The sequence below is a fragment of the Pristis pectinata genome, chromosome 13 (assembly GCF_009764475.1).
Source record: "Pristis pectinata isolate sPriPec2 chromosome 13, sPriPec2.1.pri, whole genome shotgun sequence".
NCBI classification, from domain to species: Eukaryota; Metazoa; Chordata; class Chondrichthyes; order Rhinopristiformes; family Pristidae; genus Pristis; species Pristis pectinata.
In genome coordinates, this window is record NC_067417.1 from 2397087 (window position 1) to 2420922 (window position 23836).

The following is a 23836-nucleotide window of genomic DNA, read 5'->3' on the forward strand; positions in this document are numbered from 1 at the left end:
ATGACAACAGTAACAGAGCAGCAGGCGATGGGCTCAACAGCAAGACTCGTGGGGAAAAGCCAAAACGTAGTGTCTAACAACTGCTTGTACACTGGTGTGATCTCACAGCGGTTCTACAGATTGGTTGCATGGTGACCCAGGGTACAACATTTCAGAAAGATAGTGGTGGGGTAGAGTAAAAGGTGACACCAGGATTGTTGTAAGGAAGGAGAATGGCTCAGAAAATCAGGAAGCTGCGATAAAGCGCAGAGAGCTTTGGTGGGAGTAATCTGTCAGCCCCTGACAGTAAATAAAACAAAAACTGCAGGTGTTGGAAATCTAAAATAAAAGCACCAAATGGTGGAAACTCTCAGTTAGTCAGTCAGGGCCTGTGGAGAGAGAAATCATTCATGTTTCAGCTCAAAGACCCTTCATCAGAACTGGAGAGAAAACGGTTGTCTTAAGTTGCAGAGAGGGAGGGGGGGGGGGGTTGGGAATATTTCTGAAAGGGTGAAGCCAGGGTTGTTGTGGGGATAAGTTGTAAACACGGTCATCCAGTAGAAGCGGACATTGTGATCTGTAGGCTGCAACATGCCCAGATACAAGATGAGGTGTTGTTCCTTGAGTGCAGAAGGCCACAGAGAGGTTGGTCAGACAGAGCAAGGTGGAGAATTAAAGGTGGAAGCAATCGGGAGCTCAGGATCACTCAAAGAACCAACCCCAATGGTGATGACATGGTCTGGTGAACTGACCTCTGTCTTACAGACCTCCTCTGTCTGTAAGGAGTTTGTACGTTCTCCCCGTGTCTGCCGTTTCCTCCGGGTGCTCTGGTTTCCTCCCACATTCCAAAGACGTACGGGTTAGGAAGTTGTGGGCATGCTATGTTGGCGCCGGAAGCGTGGCGACACTTGCGGCTTGCCCCCCAGAACTCTATGCAAAAGATGCATTTCACTGTGTGTTTCCATGTACGTGACTAATAAAGATATCAAATGTCAGCTCTCAGACTCTGACTCATATCCCCTTCAGAACCCTACTACTGAACTTTGGGCCATTGTCATAGAGTTGTATAGCAGGGAAACAGGCCCTTCGGCCCACCATATCGTTACCAGCCCTTGAATCTATCTGCACTATTCCCGCTTACCTGCATCAGGTCCTTAGCCTCCATGCTTTTGAGTCAGAGTCATAGAGTTGTACAGCACAGAAACAGACCCACCACATCTACACTGATCATCATGCCTATCAACATTACCCCCACTTGCCTGTATTAATTCTATACCCTGCTCATTCAATCACCTGTCCAGATACCAACTACTCTTTGTGTGAAACAGTTACCCCTCAGATCCCCTTCAAACCTCCTTAAACCTATCCCCTCCAGTTTTACACACCTCTGCCATAGGAAACAAACACTGACATCTACCCTCTCTATACCTCTCATAATTTTATACACCTCTATCAGGTCACCCCTCAGGCTCCTTCCCTGCAGAGAAAACTGACCCAGCCTGTCCAATCACTCCTGATAACTCAAGTCCTCCAGTCCAGGCAACTTCCTTGTGAAACTTTCCTGCACCCTCTCTAGCCTAGTCATGTCCTTCCTATGGTGTGGTGTCCAGACCTGCACACAAGACACCAAGTGCAACCTAACCACGGTTTGTACAGCTGTAACATGGCATCCTAACTCTTGTAAATGCCTCGGCCAATGAAGGCCAGCATGCCACATACCTTCTTAACCACCCTGTCTACCTATGCTCCCATTTTCAGGGAGCTATGTACTTGTACCCCAAGCTCTTTCTGTTCAACAACACTCCCCAGGACCCTGTCATTCACTATCCTGCCCTGGTTTAACTTCCCAAAATCTATCATTTCACACTTGTCCAAGTTACATTCCATCAGCCATTCCCTTGCCACTCTCCCAGTTGATCTGTGTCCTGTTGTAACCTTAACGACCTTCTTCACTGCCCACCACACCACCAACTCTGGTGTCATCTGCAAACTTTCTAACCACACCACCGACATTCTCATCCGAATCATTAATATAGATGACAAACAACGGCGGACCCAGCACCCATCCCTGCGGCACACCGCTCGTCACAGGCCTCCAATCTGTGCAAATTCATCACCAGACTCCGAGACCTGGGACTCAACACCTCCCTCTGCAACTGGATCCTTGACTTCCTGACCAACAGACCGCAATCAGTGAGGATAGGCAGCAATACCTCCAGCACGATTACCCTCAACACTGGTGCCCCACAAGGCTGTGTCTTCAGCCCTCTACTCCCTATACACTCATGACTGTGTGGCCAGATTCTGCTCTAACTCCATCTACAAGTTTGCAGATGATACCACCGTTGTAGGCCGTATCTCAAACAGCCATGAGTCAGAGTACAGGAAGGAGATGGAGAGTTTAGTGGAATGGTGTCATGACAACAACCTTTCCCTCAATGTCAACAAAAGAGCTGGTCATCGACTTCAGGAAGGGGGGGCGGTGCACATGCTCCTGTCTATATCAATGGTGCTGAGGTCAAGAGAGCTGAGAGCTTCAAGTTCCGAGGAATGAACTTCACCAATAGCGTCCTGGTCCAATCATGTAGATGCCACGGCCAAGAAAGCTCACCGGCACCTCTACTTCCTCAGGAAGTTTGGCATGTCCCCATTGACCCTCACCAACTTTTATCGATGCACCATAGAAAGCATCCTATCCGGATGCATCACGGCTTGGTACGGCAACTGCTCTGCCCAGGACCGCAAGAAACTGCAGAGAGTTGTGGACACAGCCCAGCACATCACAGAAACCAACCTCCCCTCCATGGATTCTGTCTACACTTCTCACTGCCTTGGCAAAGCAGCGAACATAATCAAAGACCCCGCCCTCCCCGGACATTCTCTCTTCTCCCCCCTCCCATCGGGCAGAAGATACAAAAGCCTGAAAGCACGTACCACCAGGCTCAAGGACAGCTTCTATCCTGCTGTTATAAGACTATTGAATGGTTCTCTAGTACGATAAGATGGACTCTTGACATCACAATCTACCTCGTTATGGCCTTGCACCTTATTGTCTGCCTGCACTGCACTTTCTCTGTAACTGTGACACTTTATTCTGCATTCTGTTATTGTTTTCCCTTGTACTACCTCAATGCACTGATGTGATGAAATGATCTGTATGGATGGCATGCAGAACAGTTTTTCACTGTACCTCGGTACATGTGACAATAATAAACCAATTTACCAATCTGAAAATCACCCCTCCACCACCACCCCCTGACTCCCACCACCAAGCCAATTTTGTATCCAATTGTCAAGCTCGCCCTGGATCCCATGTGATCTCACCTTCTGGACCAGCCTATCATGTGGGACCTTGTCAAAGGCCCTGCTAAAGTCCATATAGACAACATCCAGCACCCTGCCCTCGTCAACAAACCTCTTCAATAAACTCAGTCACATTTGTGAGAAATGATTTCCTGTGCTGACTGTGCCTAATCAGAGAGGAGACACAACAGAGGCTGGAATTCTGGAGCAACGCTCCAAGGTGCAGGAGGAACTCAGCGGGTCAGGCAGCATCTACGGAGGGAAATGATGTTTTGGATCGAGACCCTTCATCAGGACTGGAAAGATGGGAGACAGCCAGAGGAAGGGCTGAAGCAAGTGTTGGCAGGTGATGGGTGGATCCAGGTGAGGCGGGGGGGGGGGGGATAGGCAGGTGAGGGAGGAGGGAGAGGGGGGGGGATGATGCGAGAAGCTGGGAGGTGATAGGTGGAAGTGACAAAGGGCTGAAGAAGGTGGAGTCTGATAGGAGAGGACAGTGGACCATGGAATAAAGGGAAGGAGGTGGGGAGGGGAGCCAATGGGTCGAATGTGTGGGTGGTGGGCAGATCGAGAGGGGAAAGAGATGGGGTGATGGGGGCCGGTGGGATAAGGGAAAAAAGGGGACAGAGGGGAGTGGTTACTGGTAGTTAGAGAAACCGATGTTGATACCATCAGGTTGGATACGACCAAGACAATATGAGGTGCTGTTCCTCTAATCTGCGTCTGGCCTCAACTTGGCAGTGGAGGAGGTCGTGGACAGACATATCAGTGTGGGAATGGGAAGTGGAACTAAAATGGCCAGCCACCGGGAGATCCCAGCTGGAACGGCGGGCAGAGCGAAGGTGCTCGATGAAGCGGTCCCCCAACCTGCATCGGGTCTCACTGATGTAGAGGAGGCCGTACCGGGAGCACTGGATACAATAAATGATACCCATAAATATGTAAAAAAGTTATGCCTAATCAGTCCTTGCCTTCCCAAAGCAGGTAGATTCTGCTCTGAGAATCCTCTCCATTAACATTCCCACCACTCACATTAAGCTGTCGTTCCTTGGCTTATCCTTGCACAACACAGTGATCATCCAGTCTTCCAATACTTCACCCATGGCTAATGAAGATGCAAAAATCTCTGCCAGGGCCCCAGCAATCTCCTCTCGAGTCTCAGCAGCTCTACTTCATTAGGAGTTTGAGGAGATTTGGTATGTCACCAAAGACTCTTGCAAATTTCTACAGATGTACAGTGGAGAGCATTCTGACTGGTTGCATCACAGCCTGGTACGAAGGCTCCAATGTGCAGGATCACAAGAGGCTGCAGAGGGTTGTAGACTCAGCCAGCTCCATCACAGGCACAACCCTCCCCACCAGAGGACATCTTCAAGAGGCGGTGCCTCAAGAAGGCGGCATCCATTCACTGAGGACCCTCACCACCCAGGACATGCCCTCTTCTCGTTACTACCATCGGGGAGGAGGTACAGGAGCCTGAAGACCCACACTCAATGATTCAGGAACAGCTTCTTCCCCTCTGCCATCAGATTTCTGAACGGTCCATGAACCCATGAACACTACTTCGTTATTCCTCTTTTGCACTATTTATTTATTTTTGTAACTTATAGTAATTTTTATGTCGTGCACTGTACTGCTGCCGCAAAACACATTTCACGACATATGTCAGTGATAATAAACCTGATTCTGATTCCATAACATCCTAGATTAGGAGGTAACCACATATAAGGTACATGGAACAAGCTGCCAGAGGAAGGGGTAGAGATGGGTACAGTTACAGCGTTTAAAAGACACTTGGACAGGTACATGGCGAGGAAAGGTTTAGAGGGATATGGGCCAAACACAGGCAAGTGGGACCAGCTCAGGTAGGCACCGTGGTCGGCATGGACGAGTTGGGCCGAAGGGCCTGTTTCCGTGCTGTATCAGTCTGTGGCCGGTGTAGCTGGACAGCACAGGCGATCCCACTGCCCTCCTGTGTTCGTTGTCCTATTGGTGATGTAGCAATTCCAACTGTTCACAGAACCCCCACATACATGCTGAAAACTGAAAATAATAGTAAAATGTACAGAGAATATCCCCCAGGGACTGGTGATTCCTGGTCAAGTTTGGCCCAAACCATCAACTATCCCTTCACATCTCATTTCATAAAAGCAATGAAAAGAATCATGTGATGGTCAGCATGAGATGACCTCACTGAAACATGCTCCAGGTTCACGTGGGGACTCCATGGCTCAGGCCTCCTAGGACAGCCCGGTTAGGAGTGAGATTTCTTCCCTCCGAGGATGGTGACTCTTTGGAATTCCCCGACCCAGGGGGATCATCCTTTCCAAACAGGGGCGGAGATTTCTGGATATTAAGGGAACCGGGGGATCGGGGCAAGTGTGGGGAAATGGCTCTGATGAAGGAGATCAGCCATGAAGAACGACGGGCCGAACGGTCTCCTCCTGCTCCTATTTCTTACATGGATGCAAGTCTGACATAATCTCCGTCCCTCCAGGAACAAAGCCCAGTGCCTGGTTTTATGCTCTGACATTCCTCTGTTCTTAAATGTAGCTTCTCATTTTCCCGGTGATGTGTGACTTCCACAGGTTTCTTTTACCAAAAATGTCGAACTTTGTCCACAGCTGTGATGAAATTCCCACTTACAGGCCCGTGCTTCAAGTTAATGAATGTTTTCCTGTTTGCTGCAGCCTGCCTCCTGAGTCACTCTCTGCCTCGCCCACACCCACACCCCCACTCCCCCCCACCCACACCTCCCACCCCCCACCTTCTCCGCCGACTTTCCATCAACAATCCAAATCTGTAGTTTCCATTCCCAAGGCCCATCCGTGCAAAATCCCACCCGAACCTGCCGGGATCCCACCCGAACCTGCTGGGACCCTGCCCCCTCCCGACTGCTCGCTGCCAGTTCGGTCCTTTCCTCCTGATCTCATTCATTGATCTCCTCTGTTGTGCTTTGTCACAGGTCTCTGGAGATCCGGCTGCATCTGTTGTGTTCCCCTTACACCGTGTCTACACACAGCTGCTCCGTGCCGAGTCTCAACTGTTCCCAATCCAGAGAGCGACACAGGAGATGCTGGAATCCGGAGCAGCACACAGTCCACCGGAGGAACTCAGCAGGTCGAGCAGCACCTGTGGGGTGGGAAAGGACACAGTCCATTAAACTCTGCATCAGGACCTGATCCATCTCCCCTCGCCCTTGCATCCATTGGAGTAAAACAAAACTTACGCAGGGCTTCAACCTGAAACATTTACCCACAGATGCTGCCTGACCCTGAGTTCCTCCAGCAGATCATTTGTTGCTCTGGATCCCCGCGTCCACCATCTCTCCTATTTTTTAAGATCTCTTCATTAGTCACATGTACATCGAAACACACAGTGAAATACATCTTTTGCGTAGAGTGTCCTGGGGGCAGCCCGCAAGTGTCGCCACGCTTCCGGCGCCAACATAACACGCCCACAACTTCCTAACCCGTACGTCTTTGGAACGTGGGAGGAAACCGGAGCACCCGGAGGAGACCCACGCAGACATGGGGAGAACGTACAAACTCCTTACAGACAGCAGCCGGAATTGATGCGCTGCAGAGCGTTAGGCTAACCGCTACACTACCATGCATTCTCCCCACACTTGTACCTCAGATCCGGCCGGCGGGAGTTTGTTGACCTGGACGGAGTTTTCTCTGAACTCCCTGTTGGAATATCACCGTGTATCCTCACTCAGACTTCCCCTCTCCAACCTCTCTACATAACTTTGAGGACCTCCTTCCAGTCATTGTTCACTGTATCTCGCTACATGTGGCAATAATTAATCAATACCCTCAGTCCCCTCTTCTCAGGAACGCTGTTTACAACCTTGGGCAACCCACAGAGCCGCTGCCTCACAGCCCCAGAGACCCAGGTTCGATCCTGACTTCCGGCGCTGTCTGTGTGGAGTTTGCACGTTCTCCCCGTGACTGCGTGGGTTTCCCCCGGGTGCTCCGGTTTCCTCCCACATTCCAACAACATGTGGGGTCGGTGGGTTAATCGACTGCTGTAAATTGTCCCCAGTGTGTGGGTGAGGGGTAGAATCTGGGGGGTGGTGTGGGGTGGGGTGGGAGGGGAGGTGGGGGAGAGTTGATGGCAATATGGGGAGAGTAAAATGTTGTTAATGGTCGGCAGGGACTTGATGGGCCAAAGGTTTATGTTATCCTGTCCCCGGCTTCTGTCCACACCGTCCATCCACATGCCCAGTGTACTTGAGGCTCCAGGCAGCGACCACCCCAACCCTCTCCAGACCCAGCAGCACAGCGCATGGATGTGGGGGTAATGTCAGGCCTGGGACAGTGGGGGCGTCTCCCCCTCCACCCCACACCTCCCCCTCCCCACACCCACCTCCCCCTCCCCCCACACAACTCCCACCTCCCCCTCCCTCCACACACCTCCCCTACACACACCTCCCCCCTCCCCTCACACAACTCCCCCCACCCCCCTCCTCCCCCCACACACACCTCCCTCTCCCTCAGCCAACAGGCTGCCGGGCGCAGGTCGAGGTTCACACATGGGACGTGTTGAGCCAGGGTAGGGCGAAGTCCGAAAGGCCACGGCTGACTGCCCGGGTCCGATGGGGGTGGGGGTGGGTCACCTGCTCACAGGCCGACGGCGGCAGCAGCAGCAGCCGTGATTTCCTGGGCAGGTTCAATCCTGCCCAGGGGCTGAATGTCTGCAGCATTCCTCCCGGGAAGTCTCTGTGTTTGTCTGTGCTCCATTCAGTGTCCCTGAGCGGCTTCTGGAAGTACCCCCTGCAAATAAAACCCATCCTCTCCCTCTCTCCCCGCTCCCCCTCTCTTCCTCCCTCTCCCCCTCCCCCCTCACTCCCCCTTCCCCAACTCTCACCTCCTCCCTCCTCTCCCTCCCCCCTCCTCTCTCCCCTCCTCCCCCCTCTCTCCCCCTCCCCCCTCCTCTCTCCCCTCCTCCCCCCTCTCTCCCCCTTTCCCCTACTCTCTCCCCCTCTCCACCACTCCCTCCTCTTTCCCCTCCTCCCCCTCGCTCCCCTACCCCCTCTCTCCCACTTCCCCCTCTCCCTCCCACACTCCCCCTCCCTCTCTCTCCCCCTCCCTTTCTCCCCCTCCCTCCCTCCTCCCTCCCTCTCCCCCTCCCTCCCTCCCTCTCCCCCCTCCCTCCCTCCCTCTCCCTCTCTCCCCCCTCCCTCCCTCTCTCCCCCCTCTCCCTCTCTCTCCGCCCTCACCTCTCCCTCCCCCCCTCTCCCCCCTCCCTCTCTCTCCACCCCTCTCTCTCCCCCTTCCCTCCCTGTCCCCCTCTCCCCCCTCTCTCTCGCGCCCTCTCCCTCTCTGTCCCCCTCTCTCCCCCCTCTCCCTCCCTCTCTCCCCATCTCACCCTCCCTCCCTCTCCCCCCTCCCTCTCCCCCCCTCCCTCCCTCTCTCTCCCCCCCTACCTCTCCCCCCTCCCTCTCTCTCCCCCCCTCCCTCTCCCCCTCTCTCTCCCCCCTCCCTCTCTCCCCCCCTCCCCCCTCCTCCCTCTCCCTCCCCCTCCTCCCCCCTCCTCCTCTCCCCCTCCACCCCCTCTCCCCCTCCTCCTCTCCCCCCCCTCCCTCTCCCCCTCCCCACTCCCTCCCTCACCCCCCTCCCTCTCTCTCTCTCCCCCCTCCCCCCCCTCCCCCCTCCCTCTCTCTCCCCCCTCCCCCTCCCCCTCTCTCCCCCCTCCCCCCCTCTCTCTCCCCCCTCCCCCCCCCTCCCCCCTCCTCTCTCTCCCCCTCCCTCCCCTCTCTCCCCATCTCCCCCCCCTCCCTCTCTCTCCCCCCTCCCCCTCCCTCTCTCCCCCCCCTCCCTCCCCCCCTCCTCCCCCCTCCCCGTTCCGCCCTCCCTCCCTCTCCCCTCCCTCCCCCCTCTCTCCCTGTTCCCCCCTCTCTCCCCCCTCCCTCCCCCTCTCTCCCCCCTCTCTCTCCCCCCTCCCTCCCCCTCCCCCTCCCTCTCTCCCCCCTCCCTCTCTCCCCCCTCCCCCTCACTCTCTCCCCCCCTCCCTCCCCCCTCCCTCTCTCCCCTCCCTCCCCCTCTCCCCCTCCCTCCCCCTCCCTCTCTCCCCCTCCCTCCCTCTCCCCCCTCCCTCCCCCCTCCCTCTCTCTCTCTCCCCCCCTCCCTCCCCCCTCTCTCTCTCCCCCCTCCCCCTCCCCCTCTCTCCCCCCTCCCCCCCTCTCTCTCCCCCCTCCCCCCCCCCCTCCCCCCTCCCTCTCTCTCCCCCTCCCTCCCCCCTCCACCTCTCTCCCCCTCCCTCCCCCCTCCACCTCTCTCCCCCCTCCCTCCCACTCCACCTCTCTCCCCCCTCCCTCCCCCTCCCTCCTTCCCCCCTCCCCCTCTCCCCCCCTCCCCCCCCTCCCCCTCTCTCCCCCCTCCCTCTCTCTCCCCCCTCCCTCTCTCTCCCCCTCCCTCCCCTCTCCCCCCTCCCCCCCCTCTCCCCCCTCCCCCCCCTCCCCCCTCCCTCTCCCCCCCTCTCCCTCTCCCCTCCCTCCCTTCCCCCTCCCTCTCCCCCCCCTCCCTCTCCCCTCCCCCCTCCCTCTCTCCTCCCCCCTCCCTCCCTCCCCCCTCTCCCCCTCCCCCCTCTCTCCCCCTCCCCCCCCTCTCCCCCCTCTCTCCCCCCCCTCCCTCTCCCCCCCTCTCTCCCCCCCTCCCTCTCCCCCCTCCCTCTCTCCCCCCCTCTCCCTCTCCCGCCCTCTCCCTCTCCCCCCTCTCCCTCTCCCCCCTCTCTCCCCCCCTCCCTCTCTCCCCTCCCTCTCTCCCCCCCTCTCCCTCTCTCCCCCCCTCTCCCTCTCTCCCCCCCCCTCCCTCTCTCCCCCCCTCCCTCTCTCCCCCTCCCCTCTCTCCCCCTCTCCCCCCTCCCTCCCTCTCTACCCCCCTCCCTCTCTCCCCCCCTCCCCCTCTCCTCCCTCTCCCTCTCTCCTCCCTCTCCCCCCCTCTCCCTCTCTCCCCCCCTCCCTCTCTCCCCCTTCCTCTCTCTCCCCTCCCTCTCTCTCCCCCCCCTCTCTCTCCCCCCTCCCTCCCCTCTCCCCCCTCCCTCCCCCTTCCCTCTCCCCCCCTCTCCCTCTCCCCCCCCCCTCCCCCTCCCCCCTCCCTCTCCCCCCTCCCTCTCCCCTCCCCCCTCCCTCCCTCTCTCCTCCCCCCTCCCTCCCCCCTCTCTCCCCCCCTCCCCCCCTCTCCCCCCTCTCCCCCCTCTCATCCCCCCCTCCCCCCCCTCTCTCCCCCCCTCCCCCCCTCTCTCCCTCTCCCCCCTCTCTCCCTCTCCCTCTCCCCCCTCTCCCTCTCCCTCTCCCCCCTCTCCCCCCTCCCTCTCTCTCCCCCCTCCCTCTCTCCCCCCCTCTCCCTCTCCCGCCCTCTCCCTCCCTCTCCCTCTCCCCCCTCTCTCCCCCCCTCTCCCTCTCTCCCTCCCTCTCTCCCCCCCTCTCCCTCTCTCCCCCCCCTCCCTCTCTCCCCCTCTCCCCCTCCCTCTCTCCCCCCTCCCTCTCTCCCCCCTCTCTCCCCTCCCTCTCTCCCCCCCTCTCTCCTCCCTCTCCCCCCTCTCCCTCTCCCTCTCTCCCCCCCTCTCCCTCTCTCCCCCCCCTCTCCCTCTCTCCCCCCCTCTCCCTCTCCTCCCCCTCTCCCTCCCCCTCTCCCCCCCTCTCCCTCTCCCCCCTCTCTCCCTCTCCCCCTCCTCTCTCCCCCCCCTCTCCCTCTCTCCCCTCCCTCTCTCCCCCCCCCTCTCTCCCCCTCTCTCCCCCCCCTCCCACTCCCCCCCCTCCCCCCCCCCTCCCTCTCCCCCCCTCTCTCCCCCCCCCCCTCTCCCTCTCCCTCTCTCCCCCCCTCGCCCTCTCTCCCCCACTCTCCCCCTCTCCCCCCCTCTCTCTCTCCCTCCCCCCCCTCTCTCTCCCCCCCCCTCTCTCTCCCCCCCCCTCTCTCTCCCCCCCTCTCTCTCCCCCCCTCTCTCTCTCCCCCCCTCTCTCTCTCCCCCCCTCTCTCTCTCCCCCCCCTCTCCCCCCCCCTCTCTCTCCCTCCCCCCTCTCTCTCCCTCCCCCCCTCTCTCTCCCCCCCTCTCTCTCCCTCCCCCCTCTCTCTCCCCCCTCTCCTCTCTCCCCCCCTCCTCTCTCCCCCTCTCCCCCCTCCCTCTCTCCCCCCCTCCCTCTCTCCCCCCTCTCCCCCTCTCCCCCCTCCCTCTCTCCCCTCTCCCTCTCTCTCCCCCCTCTCTCCTCCCTTCCCTCTCTCCCCCCCCTCTCCCTCTCTCCCCCCCCTCTCTCTCTCCCCCCCTCCCTCTCTCCCCCTCTCCCCCCTCCCCCCCTCCCTCTCTCCCCCTCTCCCTCTCTCCTCCCTCTCCCCCCTCTCCCTCTCTCCTCCCCCTCTCCCTCTCCCCCCCTCTCCCTCTCCCCCCTCTCTCCCTCTCCCCCCCTCTCTCTGCCCCTCTCCCTCTCTCCCCCCCCTCTCTCTGCCCCTCTCTCCCTCTCTCCCCCCTCTCTCTCTCCCTCTCCCCCCCCTCTCTCTCTCTCCCTCTCCCCCCCCCCCTCTCTCTCTCTCCCTCTCCCCCCCTCTCTCTCTCTCCCTCTCTCTCCCCCCTCCCGCCCGGACTCTCGCTCATATTGTTTGGCCTCGGAATTAAGCGCATTCCTGACAGCCTCATCGCTACCCCCTGGGCTATGACACTGCGCGCATTCCAGAGTCGGTCAAAGAGTGCACGGAGGAGGGGAGGGTGGGGGGAGAGAGACACTGGGATCCCTCCACCCCCTTCCAGCCAGTCACCCTCCCCTCCTCGCCCCCAGACCGGGGGGCAACAAGGCGACGGGTGGGGCGGGGAGGGAGAGGGGGCCGGTAGCCGCTCCGTTTTCGGGGCAGCGGGGAGGGAGCGGAGCGGAGAGGGAGGGAGCGGAGAGGGAGGGGCTCTCCCTGCCGTCCGGATATTGTTGCCTTTCTCTGCAGATTGTTACACGTTCGGTTGAAAGTAACAACTCGCCTCCGCCGTGCGCGCCATTCCGCTCGGTGCTGCGGCCCTGCTCTGAAACTGACTCAAGGGGTTTTTTTTGAGGGGGAGGAGAGAGAGAGAAAAAATGTTTGTTTTTTGTAAAATTCAAATGCAAAGAATAAAATGCAGCATGTGGGAGAGGAAGAGAGATGGACGGTCGATGCACGTTTTATAAAATAATTAAATAATACATTTAAAGAACAAAGCGAGGCTGGATGGTGCTTTGCAGTTTTTGGAAGATTATGTTTTAAACCGCAGCTTCGCTACTTTTGGAGTTTGCCCGCAGTTGCTCTCGGTTGCATTTGATGGACGCTACAAATTATGTCTAAGTACGAGGACGACCTGTCCGTGCAGACGAGCTTTCTGCAGGATCTGTCTCTGTACGAGGCGGCCACCGATGGGCTGTACGGCGCACGGAGGGAGCTGCTGGCCGGCCCCAGCCTGGAAGAGACAAAGCGGGCCGTCTTGCTGCAGATGATCCCGGGACACCAGCACCACGTCCTGCAGCTGCAGGGCCCCGAGGCGGCGGCGGCGGGCAGGATGAACGGGACTGGGACCGATCTCCACCTCCAGGACCGGAGTCTGGGCACTTTCTGCAAACTCTCGGCAGCGCCCCGGGGAGCGAACGGGAATCGCGGCGGCGGCCTGGAGCCGCAGCAGGCGGGCGGCGAGCCCGACCCGGTGAGCTGCTACTTCAAGGGGCACGGGGCTCCGGCAGCCTTCGGTTACAGCGCCGAGAGCCGCAGGTACAGCGGCGGCGGGACGGTTTACGAGCCGGGCCAGGCGTGCGGTCGGCAGGGAGGTTACGCCGCGTATCCCGGCGCTCCGGCCGGCAGAGGCAACAATGTATCGGCCGCCAGGAGCAACAATGTATCGGCCGCCCGCGGCAACAATGTATCGGCTGCCGGGCAGCCCCCGGACCCGCGGCTCGGCGCCACCAGCCCCCGCTCCAGCCTCGCCTCGTCCTCCTCCTCCTCCAACTCCACCCAGGAGCACGGCAAGCACCCGAGCCCCCGCTCCAGCCTGTACCCCAGCCCCCGCTCCAGCCTGGTGGTGGGGGGCCCGGGCCCGGCGCAGGACAAGTACTCGAGTCCCCGGGCCAGCCTGATCCAGTACGAGGGCGGCGGCGGCCTGAGCTCCCGCTCCAGCTACGCCAGCACGGCGAGCGACACCAGCAAGCACTCGAGCCCCCGGGCCAGCCTGAACGAGAGCGGCGGCAGCAAGCCGAGCAGCAACCGCACCAGCGGCATCAGCATGGGCTACGACCAGCGGCACGTCAGCCCCCGCTCCAGCTACTCCGACTCCCGGTTGGCGGCGGCCGACGCCGAGGGTCCCGGGCCGGGCCCGAGTGCCCGCAGCAGCATCTCCAGCCAGAGCTCCCGCAGCTCCCGCGGCTCCATCAGCGCCGCCTACCCCGACCTCCAGCTGCCGTCGTCGCCCCGCTCGTCGCTGCTGAGCGCCGGCCTCCCGGAGGAAGGTTACCCGGGGCCCGAGGGCCAGCCGGCCTGCCCCGGGGATCCGTGCTGTCACCAGCGGCCGCAGGCGGCGGGCGGCCCGGCCTCGGAGGCGGCCGCCGGCACCCTGCATCCGTACAGCTACAGCCCGGGCAAGGGCCCGCCGGCGGCGCACAAGGTGCGGCTGCCGTACCAGGTGACGCCGGGCCGGGACAGCGGGCCGAGCCAGGCCGAGAAGCGGCTGGAGGCGCTCACCCGGGAGCTGGAGAAGGAGCTGGAGCTACACGTCAAGAAGGAGTACTTCGGTAAGGTGGCCCGGCCGGGGCCGCGCCCTGGGTCCGTCCCGCCGCCCGTACCCGTGGGGACCCCGAACCACCCACCCCCTCCCCGGGCGCGGTTACACTGCCGGCGCCGGGCCCTCCGTGCCCGGGGGGAGCGGCACAGCGACGGCAGCGAGAGTCGCAGGTAGCAGAGGGGAGGGTGTGGGTCAGTGTCACACCGGGGTGCGGTACCGGTGGGGATGGGTCTGTCGCTGTATAACGCCGGGGTGCGGTACCGGTGGGGACGGGTCTGTCGCTGCATAACACCGGGGTGCGGTACCGGCGGGCACGGGTCTGTCGCTGTATAACGCCGGGGTGCGGTACCGGCGGGCACGGGTCTGTCGCTGTATAACGCCGGGGTGCGGCACCGGTGGGGACGGGTCTGTCGCTGTATAACGCCGGGGTTCGGTACCGGCGGGCACGGGTCTGTCGCTGTATAACGCCGGGGTGCGGTACCGGCGGGCACGGGTCTGTCGCTGTATAACGCCGGGGTTCGGTACCGGCGGGCACGGGTCTGTCGCTGTATAACGCCGGGGTTCGGTACCGGCGGGCACGGGTCTGTCGCTGTATAACGCCGGGGTATGCTACCGGTAGGCAGCGGTATGTCACCCTATAACACCGGGGTACAGTACCGGTGTGGCGCACACCCCCACATGACACTGGGGTACAGCCCTGGTGTAGACGAGTTCTGTCCCGTTCAAGTGACGCCCGCCTCACAGCTATTCAAGTGTCCGAAACTCGCCCTGACAGAATTCACAAATCGGTGTTGGTTTTGTATTGCCAGTACCTGCAGATTTTCTGATGTTCACTTTCCATCGTTTCGTTGATAGCTGTGTGTGGACTGATTGTGTGTGAATTTGCTGGGCTGGATTTGTACAAAGATGCTCAAAAATCTGACTAAGGAATAAAATTCGATCTCACTGAATCTGTGTGTGGGGATGGGGAAGTTAAAAATTAATGCAATGTTTATTTGGAACTTGTGGGTCCTGACGTGGCTTTGTGTTGGCGAAGGGCACTTCTCTCAGAATGCCTCCCCCGCCCCACTCTCGTGTGTTGGTCGCCTGTGTAGCTCTGGGGTGCGGTACTGCTGTGGGTGGGTTTGGCCACGGTGGAGACGGTGAATGGAGGGTCACCATGTGATGGGGTGCAGCCGATGGGATGGATGTGGGGAGGGATTGCAGAGAGTTGGGGAGGATCCCTGCTCCGGTCGACGTGCCAGAGGACGGAGAAGGTGCAGGTCCTCAGCGCTGGGCTGTGCCTCCCAGATGAGGCTGGACCTCACTGGGCAGGTGCACAGTCCGGGCTCCTCCATGTACTGACGTGACGTTGCTCCCCAATGTGGAAGCAGTTGGAAGGGGGTGGTGGGTTGATGGATGAACTGTCCCACCAAACTCTTGATTCCCACCTCCCGCCCCCAGTTGGACTTGAGGTTGCAACCTGAGGGGTTGATGGTCGGCACGGACTTGGTGGGCCGAAGGGCCTGTCTCTCTGACTCCGTGGGTTCAGTTTAAGATCCAACTCCAGGGACTTGAGTGTGTACTCTGTGCTGACTGTCCTCTGGGTGGGGGTTGAGATACCCCCACCAGTCTCTCTGTCCAGGAGATCCGGCCCACACCGGGTGTTCACCTGGGGTACGGACAGGTATCAGACTCTGCCAGTGCAGATTGTTGTACAGTCACACAGGAGCCTAGCAGACAAGGTTGAGGAAAGTCCCTAAGCATTTTATGTTGTGAAGAGTGTGATCCAGAAGGTGTGGGTGAAGTCTTCAATAGATTCTTCTGTGGCCACCAGGGAGGGGACATCAGCTGGAGAATTCAGGGAGGGAGGGTCTGGGAAAATTCTCGACCATTTTTCCATTAAAAAGGAGGAGGTTTCAGATGTCTTCATGGGCTTAAAAGTGGATAAATCCCCAGGATTTGATGAGATGTATCCCAGGCAAGGGAGGAGATTGCTGGGGCCTGGCAGAGAGTTTTAAATCTTCGCTGGCCACAGGTGAGGTACCAGATGCTGGAGGACAGCGAAGGTGGTGCCTTTACTCAAGAAGGGCAGTAGGGATAAGCCAAGCCTGTGAGTCTAACGTCAGTGGTAGGGGAATGATTGGGGGGGGAGGGGTGCAGAATTAAGGGACAGCATTAATCTACACCTGGAAAGGCAGGGCCTCGTCAAAGATATCAGCATAGTTTTGTTACAGGGAGATCCTGTCTGACTAATTTGATTGTTACCTCTGGAAAATCCATGATGTATTGAAGGTGCTGTGGTGGCGCAGTCCAGGTGGACTTCAGAGAGGCCTTTGACAAGGTCCCACACCGAAGGCTGGTTCTAAAGGCTGGAGCCCATTGGATCTAGGGCAAATTGGCAAATTGGATCCAAAATTACCTTGGTGGTGGGAAGCAGAGGGCTGCTTTTGTGATAAGATGCCTTGTACCAGTGGGGTACCACCAATCCTCAGATCCTCCCTGACCCTGTGCTCAGGTAGGTTGCATTATTGCTTGACACTGGGTGAGATCAGGTGACTGCCCTGGGAAGTGGCATCACCTGCCCACATCTGGTGCCCCTGCTGAGCCGCTGATTGGGTCAGAGCAGGAACCATGGGGTCACAGAGCATAGAAACAGGCCCTTTGGCCCACCACATCTGTGCTGACCTTCTTGCCCATCCACACCTACCCCATTTGGCCACACCAGGTCCGTTCCCTTCTATACTTGATCCCCGTGTCCGTCTAAATGTCTCTCGGATGTAATGATTGTATCTGACTTCACCATCTCCTCTGGCAGAGAGTTCCAGATATCAACACACCATATGAAAACTTGCCCCTCAGAGCCCCTCTAACATTCCTTCCTCACCTTAAACCTCTGTCCTCTTGTTCTTGAAACCCTGACTATTTGAAAAGACTCCATCCATCCTTCCTGTGCCTCGCAACCTTACACACCTCTACAGGTCACCCCTCTGCTTCAGGGAAGCCCAGCCTGTCCAATCTCTCTCCATAACTGAAGTCCTCCAACCTAGGCAACACCCTGGTGAACCTCCCCTGCACTCTCTCCAACGCAATCACATCCTTCCTATAGTGTGGTGACCAGAACTGCACACAGTACTCTAGCGTGGTCTAACCAGTGTTTTGTGAAGTTGTAACATAACGTCCCAACGTTTATATTCTACGCCCGACCTCTGAAGGCAGGCATTGCCATGTGCTGCCTTCACCACCCTCTCTACCTGTGTAGCCACTTTCAGGGAACTGTGGACAAGCCCAAAGATCCCTCTGTTCATTAACATTCCTTGGTCCCCTACCACTTACTGTATATTCTACCCCAACTGACTTCCCAAATGCATCACCTCACACTTGTCGGGATTACATTCTGTCTGCTGAGGCTTCAGCTAACTTTCCATCTGATCTATGTCCTGCTGTATCCTTAGACACCCTTCCTCGCTGTCCACCACACCACCAAGTTTCATGTCCTCCAACTTACTAATCAAACCTCCTACATTCACATCTAACACATTGACATATGTCACAGCCAATGGCCCCAGCACTGATCCCTGCAGTACACCCCTGGTCACTGGCTTCCCATCAGAAAAGCATCCCTCACCAACACACTCTGCCTCCGGTCACCAAGCCAGTTTTGGATCCAATGTAGCCACCTCACCTTGGATCCCATAGGCTGACCCAGAAGATGAGGGCACATCATGTGGGACCTTGTCAAATGCCTTGTTAATGTCCACTTAACAATGTCTGCTGCCCTGTCTTCTTCAATTTTCTTGGGTACCTCCTCAGAAAAAACTCAGTCAAATTAGTGAGACAGGCTTTCTGCTAACCGTCCCTGATCAGCCCCGCCTCTTCTGTCCCTCGGGATTTCTCCGCCGCTGATGTTATGCCCACCAGCCTGTAGTTACCTGGCTTATCCCTCCTGCCTTTCTTAAATCAAGGAACGGCACGGTAGTGTAGCGGTTAGCATAATGCTATTACAGCACCAGTGATCGGGGTTCAATTCCCGCCGCTATCTGTAAAGAGTTTGTACGTTCTCCCGTGTCTGCATGGGTTTCCTCCGGGTGCTCCGGTTTCAGTATGGGTTAGTAGGTTAACATGGGTGTAATTGGGCGGCGCGGGCTCATTGGGCCAGAAGGGTCTGTTACTGTGCTGTATAAATAAAGTTTTAAAAATAAACATAGAACAGTACAGACAGAAACAGGCCCTTTGGCCCACAATGTCTGCACCCCTAAAGCTTCCACGTCCTTTAAAGTGGCGATCAAACTGCACACGTTAGTCCAATGTGACCCACCCAAAGATTTATGCAGTTACAACGTTACTTCCTGACTTTTATACTCCGCACCCTGACCAATGAAGGAAATGTGCCGTGTCCTGCTACCATCCGATCTCCATGTGCAGCCACTTCCCAGGAGCTGTGGACTTGCATCCCCTCTGTACATCAGTGCTCCTGAGGGTCCTGCCATTTACTGTATATTTGCCCCTTGCATTTGAACTCCCAAAATTCATTACCCCACGCTTTTTCAGATTAAACTTGGCTAATTTGCAGTCTTCTGGCACCTTGTCCACGGCTAATGAAGATGCAAAAATCTGCCTGGGCCTCAGCGATCTCCTCCCTGGCTTCCCAATGTTGGGTTAGGGAAGAGTGTTGTGGGGCAGCAAAGTTCGAGATGTGCTGTGTGGTTGTGTCGAGGGGCTGGGTGGTCTCCTGATCCGCGATGTCCTGTTAATGTTGGCACCGCTGGTGGAGCCACTACCTTGCGGCTCCAGAGACCCGGGTTCAATCCGGACCTCGGGCGCTGTCTGTGTGGATGTTCTCCCTATGACTGTGTGGGTTTCCCCCGGGTGCTCCAGTTTGCTCTGTCATCCCAAAGACGTGTGTGTCGGTGGGTTAATTGGCCGCTGTACATCGCCCCTGTTGTGTAGGTGAGTGGCAGAATCTAGGGGGAGTTGATGGGAGTGTGGGGGAGAATAGGTTACAGGATAACTTAGTTGGGGATTGGGGCTGCTCTGTGAGCTGGTATAGACTCGATGGGCTGAATGTCCTCCTGTGTGGTGCCAATTGTGGGGCCGGTGGAGGGTTGTTAAATGTATACGATGAAGAAGAGCTGCTCCAAGAATCGCAGTGGTGTCAGCCCAGTGGTCTGTGTGCAGACTGAGAGGGGGAATTTTTTTTTGTAAAACAAAGTGCTCTGTGGGAAGGAATGCAAGTGTGATCTGCAAACTCTCCCACCCCAATCCCACGGGAGAGCTTCAGTCCGTGAGAAATCCCGGCAAAGGGCTTGGACAAGGCTGACGAAATGAAAGCAAAATCTGAGTTTCTGTTTTTCTACAAATTCCCACAGCCCTGAGTCACAGTTTATTTCGGCTTGGTCTCAGATCCAGGCTTCAGGCTACGTTCCCCCGATGAAACCCTTCCTGTAACTCCAGGGCTGTCGGGACCCTGCCCCTGGTCTCCCCTCCTCCGGGCCCTGCCTTTGGCTGGTTGTGTGGGGGAGTCTCTCATGCTGCATCCTTCCTGGGTTTGGGGGGGGGGGTGGGGGCGGGGGGGGAGGGTTTGCTGGTGTGGTGGGGGCTGACAACTGGGTGATGTGGAAGGTTGCTAACCTTGCAACAGAGAAGGTGGGGGGGGGGTGGTCTGAGTTGTGGAGACCCAGGGTATGCAGATCTGGGGCAACAGGTGAAATTCCAGAGGCGGATTTGTGGGTTAGCCAGGACCTGGAATGTGCTTTGGAACAGTTCAGGAGCTTTCGAAAGGGAACTGGATAAACCCTTGAGGCAAACTAGCTGTGGGAAAGAGTTGGGGGAGATGGACGGACTGGGCCGCTCTTTCACAGGGCCAGCACCGTGTGGTTGGGCTTAATGGTCTTCCTGTGCCGTCACGTTCTTGGTGTTCATGAATTGTGTGGTTGTGCCACGTTGGGACAGGTCCCTCTTCATCCTCACTGAGGTTGCTCGGTCAGCTGGTCCCAGCTGCTGAGTGCTCCGCATGTCCCAGCAGGAGGTGTGGCCCCAGGTGTTGTATGCACAGAAACAGGCCCTTCAGCCCAGCGGCTTCATGCCAACCACAAGTACCTGTTTACACTAATCCCATTAAACCGTAGGGAGTTGTGGACACAGCCCAGCACATCACGGAAACCAGCCTCCCCTCCAAGAACTCTGTCTGCACTTCTTACTGCCTCAGTAAAGCAGCCAACATAATCAAAAACCCCACCCACCCCGGACATTCTCTCTTCTCCCCCCTCCCATTGGGCAGGAGATACAAAAGCCTGAAAGCACGTACCACCAGTCTCAAGGACAGCTTCCATCCCGCTGTTATAAGATGGTCCCCTAGTAAGATAAGATGGACTCTTGACCTCACAATCTACCTCGTTATGGCCTTGCACCTTATTGTCTACCTGCACTGCACTTTCTCTGTAACTAAGACACTTTATTCCGCATTCTGTTATTGTTTTTACCTTGTACTGCCTCAATGCACTGTGGAATGAATTGCTCAGTATGAACGGTGTGCAAGACAAGTTTTTCACTGTACCTCAGTACATGTGACAATAATAAACCAATACCAATTCCACACCAGCCCTTGGCCCATTGCTGCCTCTGCCTTGGTGATTTAGGGACTTGAGCAGGTGCTGCTTAAGGGTTGTGAGCATGTTGTTCCCATATCCTGTGGTTCCTCCACAACTCTCCTGTTGCTGTTAGTGCAGCAGGTATGGGGGTAAACCTCCCTGGATGGGGGAGATCTCGGTCAGATCAACACCTGACATTGGTAGAGGGGGACATGTGGTTTTGGGGTTCCCCCATTAACCCTCGGTGCTCTGGGGCTTGGTCTGGGACTGGCTTATCAGTGCCAAGTCCCTTCCTGAAGTGTCAGCAGTGAAGATGGATGATTGCTCTCCCCATCAAGCATTTCTCCAGCTCCCACTGGATCTGCTTCACCCCACCCTTGAGGCAGCCCGTCCTCGATCACAACACCTTGCCGCGCAAAAAAATTAACTGGCACCCAGAGGGTTCTCCACTTTGGACAGTGCAGGGCTGGGCAGGGTGCGGGTGAAATGGACCTTCCCCAGCGAGGACACACTGACTTGTCCTCTCCTTGGCGGGAGCCTGGAATTGGGTTATTCACAGTCAGGCCAGGGTTTGCCTGATGTCACTTCCCACTGTGCAAGGGAGCTGTTCCTCCAACACCCGGCCAGACCTCTGTGGGGGTGGTGGTCTGACTGTCCCCATCACCAGCTGTAGTGTAATGGACTTACTACAGTCGTGTACTGAGGTACTGTGGACAAACTTTGTTTGTGTGCCCCATCCAGACAGATCATGCCATAGAGGTCATAAAAAGAAAACAATGCACAATCTAGTGTTACAGTTACAGAGAGAGCGCAGTGCGGGTAGACAAAGTGCAAGGGCCACAGCAAGGTTGATCAGGAGATCAAGAGTTTATCTCTTGCTGTATGAGAGGTCTGTTCAAGAGTCTGATAACAGCAGGATAGAAGCTGTCCTTGAGCCTGGTGGTACGTGCTTTCAGGCTTTTGTATCTTCTGCCCAATGGGAGGGGGGAGAAGAGAGAACGTCTGGGGTGGGTGGGCTCTTTGATTATGCTGGCTGCTTTCCCGAGGCAGTGGGAAATGTAGACAGAGTCCATGGAGGGGAGGCTGGTTTGTGTGATGGACTGAGCTGTGTTCACCCTTCTCTGTAGGGGGGTCATGGAGAGGGAAACCTGCCCCAGTTTACCCCTCGCCCGACCCTGTGGGTGAGAATTGGTGCACCAGTTTCCTGGACAGCAGGCTGTACTTGAGGAACCCTTCAATGTCTCGTCACCGATTGAATCAGTGACCCTGAGGCAGAAGGGGGTGCAAATGGGAACTGTGTAGGTGGATTATGTTCAGAAGGCTCACTTCACCACACACTCCAACCCTAGTCGAGGGTCAGGGAAATGCTGCGTCTGCTATAAAAAGACTATAAATAAAATATTAACAGAACCAAAGTTGGCGAAGTTGAACGAGAAATTGTGATTAACAAACTTCCTGGAGTTTTTTGTTAGGATTGGTTGGTAGATAAGGATGAGCCAGTGCATGTGTTTGTATTTAGATTTTCAGTTTGTACACCAGGCTTTATCTGGTGAAAGCATGCGAGGTTGGAGTAATACATGGTCATGGATTGAAAGTTGGCTGCCAGATTGGAAAAGGAAGGAATAAATGGGGCTCTGTTGCAGTGGCTGAAGTCCCACACCACCAGGCTCAGGAACAGCTACTTCCCTTCAACCATTCAGTTCTTGAACCAGCTGACAAAACCTCAGTATAGCAACACTATGATCACTATGCACTAAAATAGACTTCTTGTGTTCTAATTGTGTCTTGTAAAAAAAAGTGTATAATTTATTTTGTTTTTCTTGTGAATGCTGCTTATCTGATGCTCTGTGCCTGTAACCTTTGGGATACCGCAGGGATGGTGCCTGGGCCCAGCTATTCATGGTGCATCTCAGTGATTTGGATGAGGGAAGAGAATGTAATGTTTCTAAGTTTGCTGACGATGTGAAGCTGGGTGGGACGGTGAGCCGTGAGCCGGCTGGAAGGGGGCTTCGAGGTGATTTGGTACGAGTTGTGTGTGAGCAAATACCTGGTGGGTCCAGTACAAGGTGGGTCAATGTGAAGTTATCCACCAGCAAGATAAACAAAGACTGTATTTAAGTAGAGATTTTTTTTAAAAAAATGTTGGTGCCAAGAGACCTGGGTATATTTGTACACCAGACAAATGTACCCAGGTCATTTGACGGTGTACAAATAACCTGTCAAATGCAAGCGATTAACGTGGTGAATGGTGCGGTGGCCTTCACTGAAAGAAGCTTTGGGTACAGGAGCAAGGATGTCCTGCCACAATGAGTGCCTCGGTAGGGCCGCACCGGGAGCATTGTGTTAGTTTTTGTCTCCTTACCTAAGCAAGGATGTACTTGGCCCAGAGTGTGTGTACTGAAGGTTGACTGCACTGGGTCCTGTAGTGGTGGAACTGTCTCGTGGGAGGTTGGGTCGACTGGGTTTGTTTCCACTGAAGGTTAGAAGGATGATGGGGGGTTGGTGAAAGTTCTGAGCAGGGTTGACAGACTGGATGTGGGGAAGGCATTTCCCTCAGCTGGGGTGGATCTACCACCTGGGATCACAGTCTCGGGATATTGGGTAAGGCACGACCGAGAGGAGGTGAAATTTCTTCAGTCAGAGGTTGGGATTCTCTTCCACAGAGGGTTGTGGAGCCCGTCACAGCTTCCGAACTGGGGGCACTTTGTCTTCCTGGATGGACAAGTGTCTTGTCCAGGTTCCAGGAGACACAGGATAAACCCCACCCAGGGTGGGATTTAACCGATATTTCTCCTCTGTTTACTGAGGAGAAAATCATGGTTGCTCAAGAGATAAGGGAAACCAGTGGTGATGTTTTGGAGAACATTCGTATTACCAAGGAGGAGGTATTTGCAGCCTTACAGTGCATTAAGGTGGATAAATCCCCAGGGCCTGACTGAGTGCATCCTAGGACCTTGTGGGAGGCTGGAGAAGTTGTGGAGACCCTTGCGGAGATTTTTGCTTCATCATTAGTCACTGGTGAAGTTCCTGAAGACTGGAAGGTAGCTGATGTTCTGTTTTTTAGGAAGGGTAGCAAGGACTAACCAGGGAACTACAGGCCGGTCAGCCTGATGTCAGTGGTGGGGAAGCTACTGGAGGGAATTCTGAGGGACAGGATCTACCAGCATTTAGATGAACAGAGTCTGATCAGGAGGAGTTGGCATGGCTTTGTGTGTGGAAAGTCGTGCTTGACGAACATTTTGGAGGTTTTTGAAGAGGTAACCAAA

The 23836-nt window shown here is 56.7% G+C and overlaps 2 protein-coding genes across 2 annotated transcripts in view; one reads left to right on the plus strand and one right to left on the minus strand.

Annotated features, from left to right (window-relative positions):
* Positions 1 to 23836, minus strand: part of LOC127577454 (fatty acyl-CoA hydrolase precursor, medium chain-like) — a 459511-nt gene that overhangs the window by 76027 nt on the left and 359648 nt on the right. The window lies entirely within an intron of this gene.
* wtip (WT1 interacting protein) overlaps positions 12167 to 23836 on the plus strand; it is a 36460-nt gene continuing 24790 nt past the window's right edge. The window contains exon 1 of the mRNA XM_052028429.1: positions 12167 to 14011. Within this exon, the coding sequence (XP_051884389.1) occupies positions 12574 to 14011 (1438 nt within the window). The 5' untranslated portion in view covers positions 12167 to 12573. The remainder of the gene's footprint in view (positions 14012 to 23836) is intronic.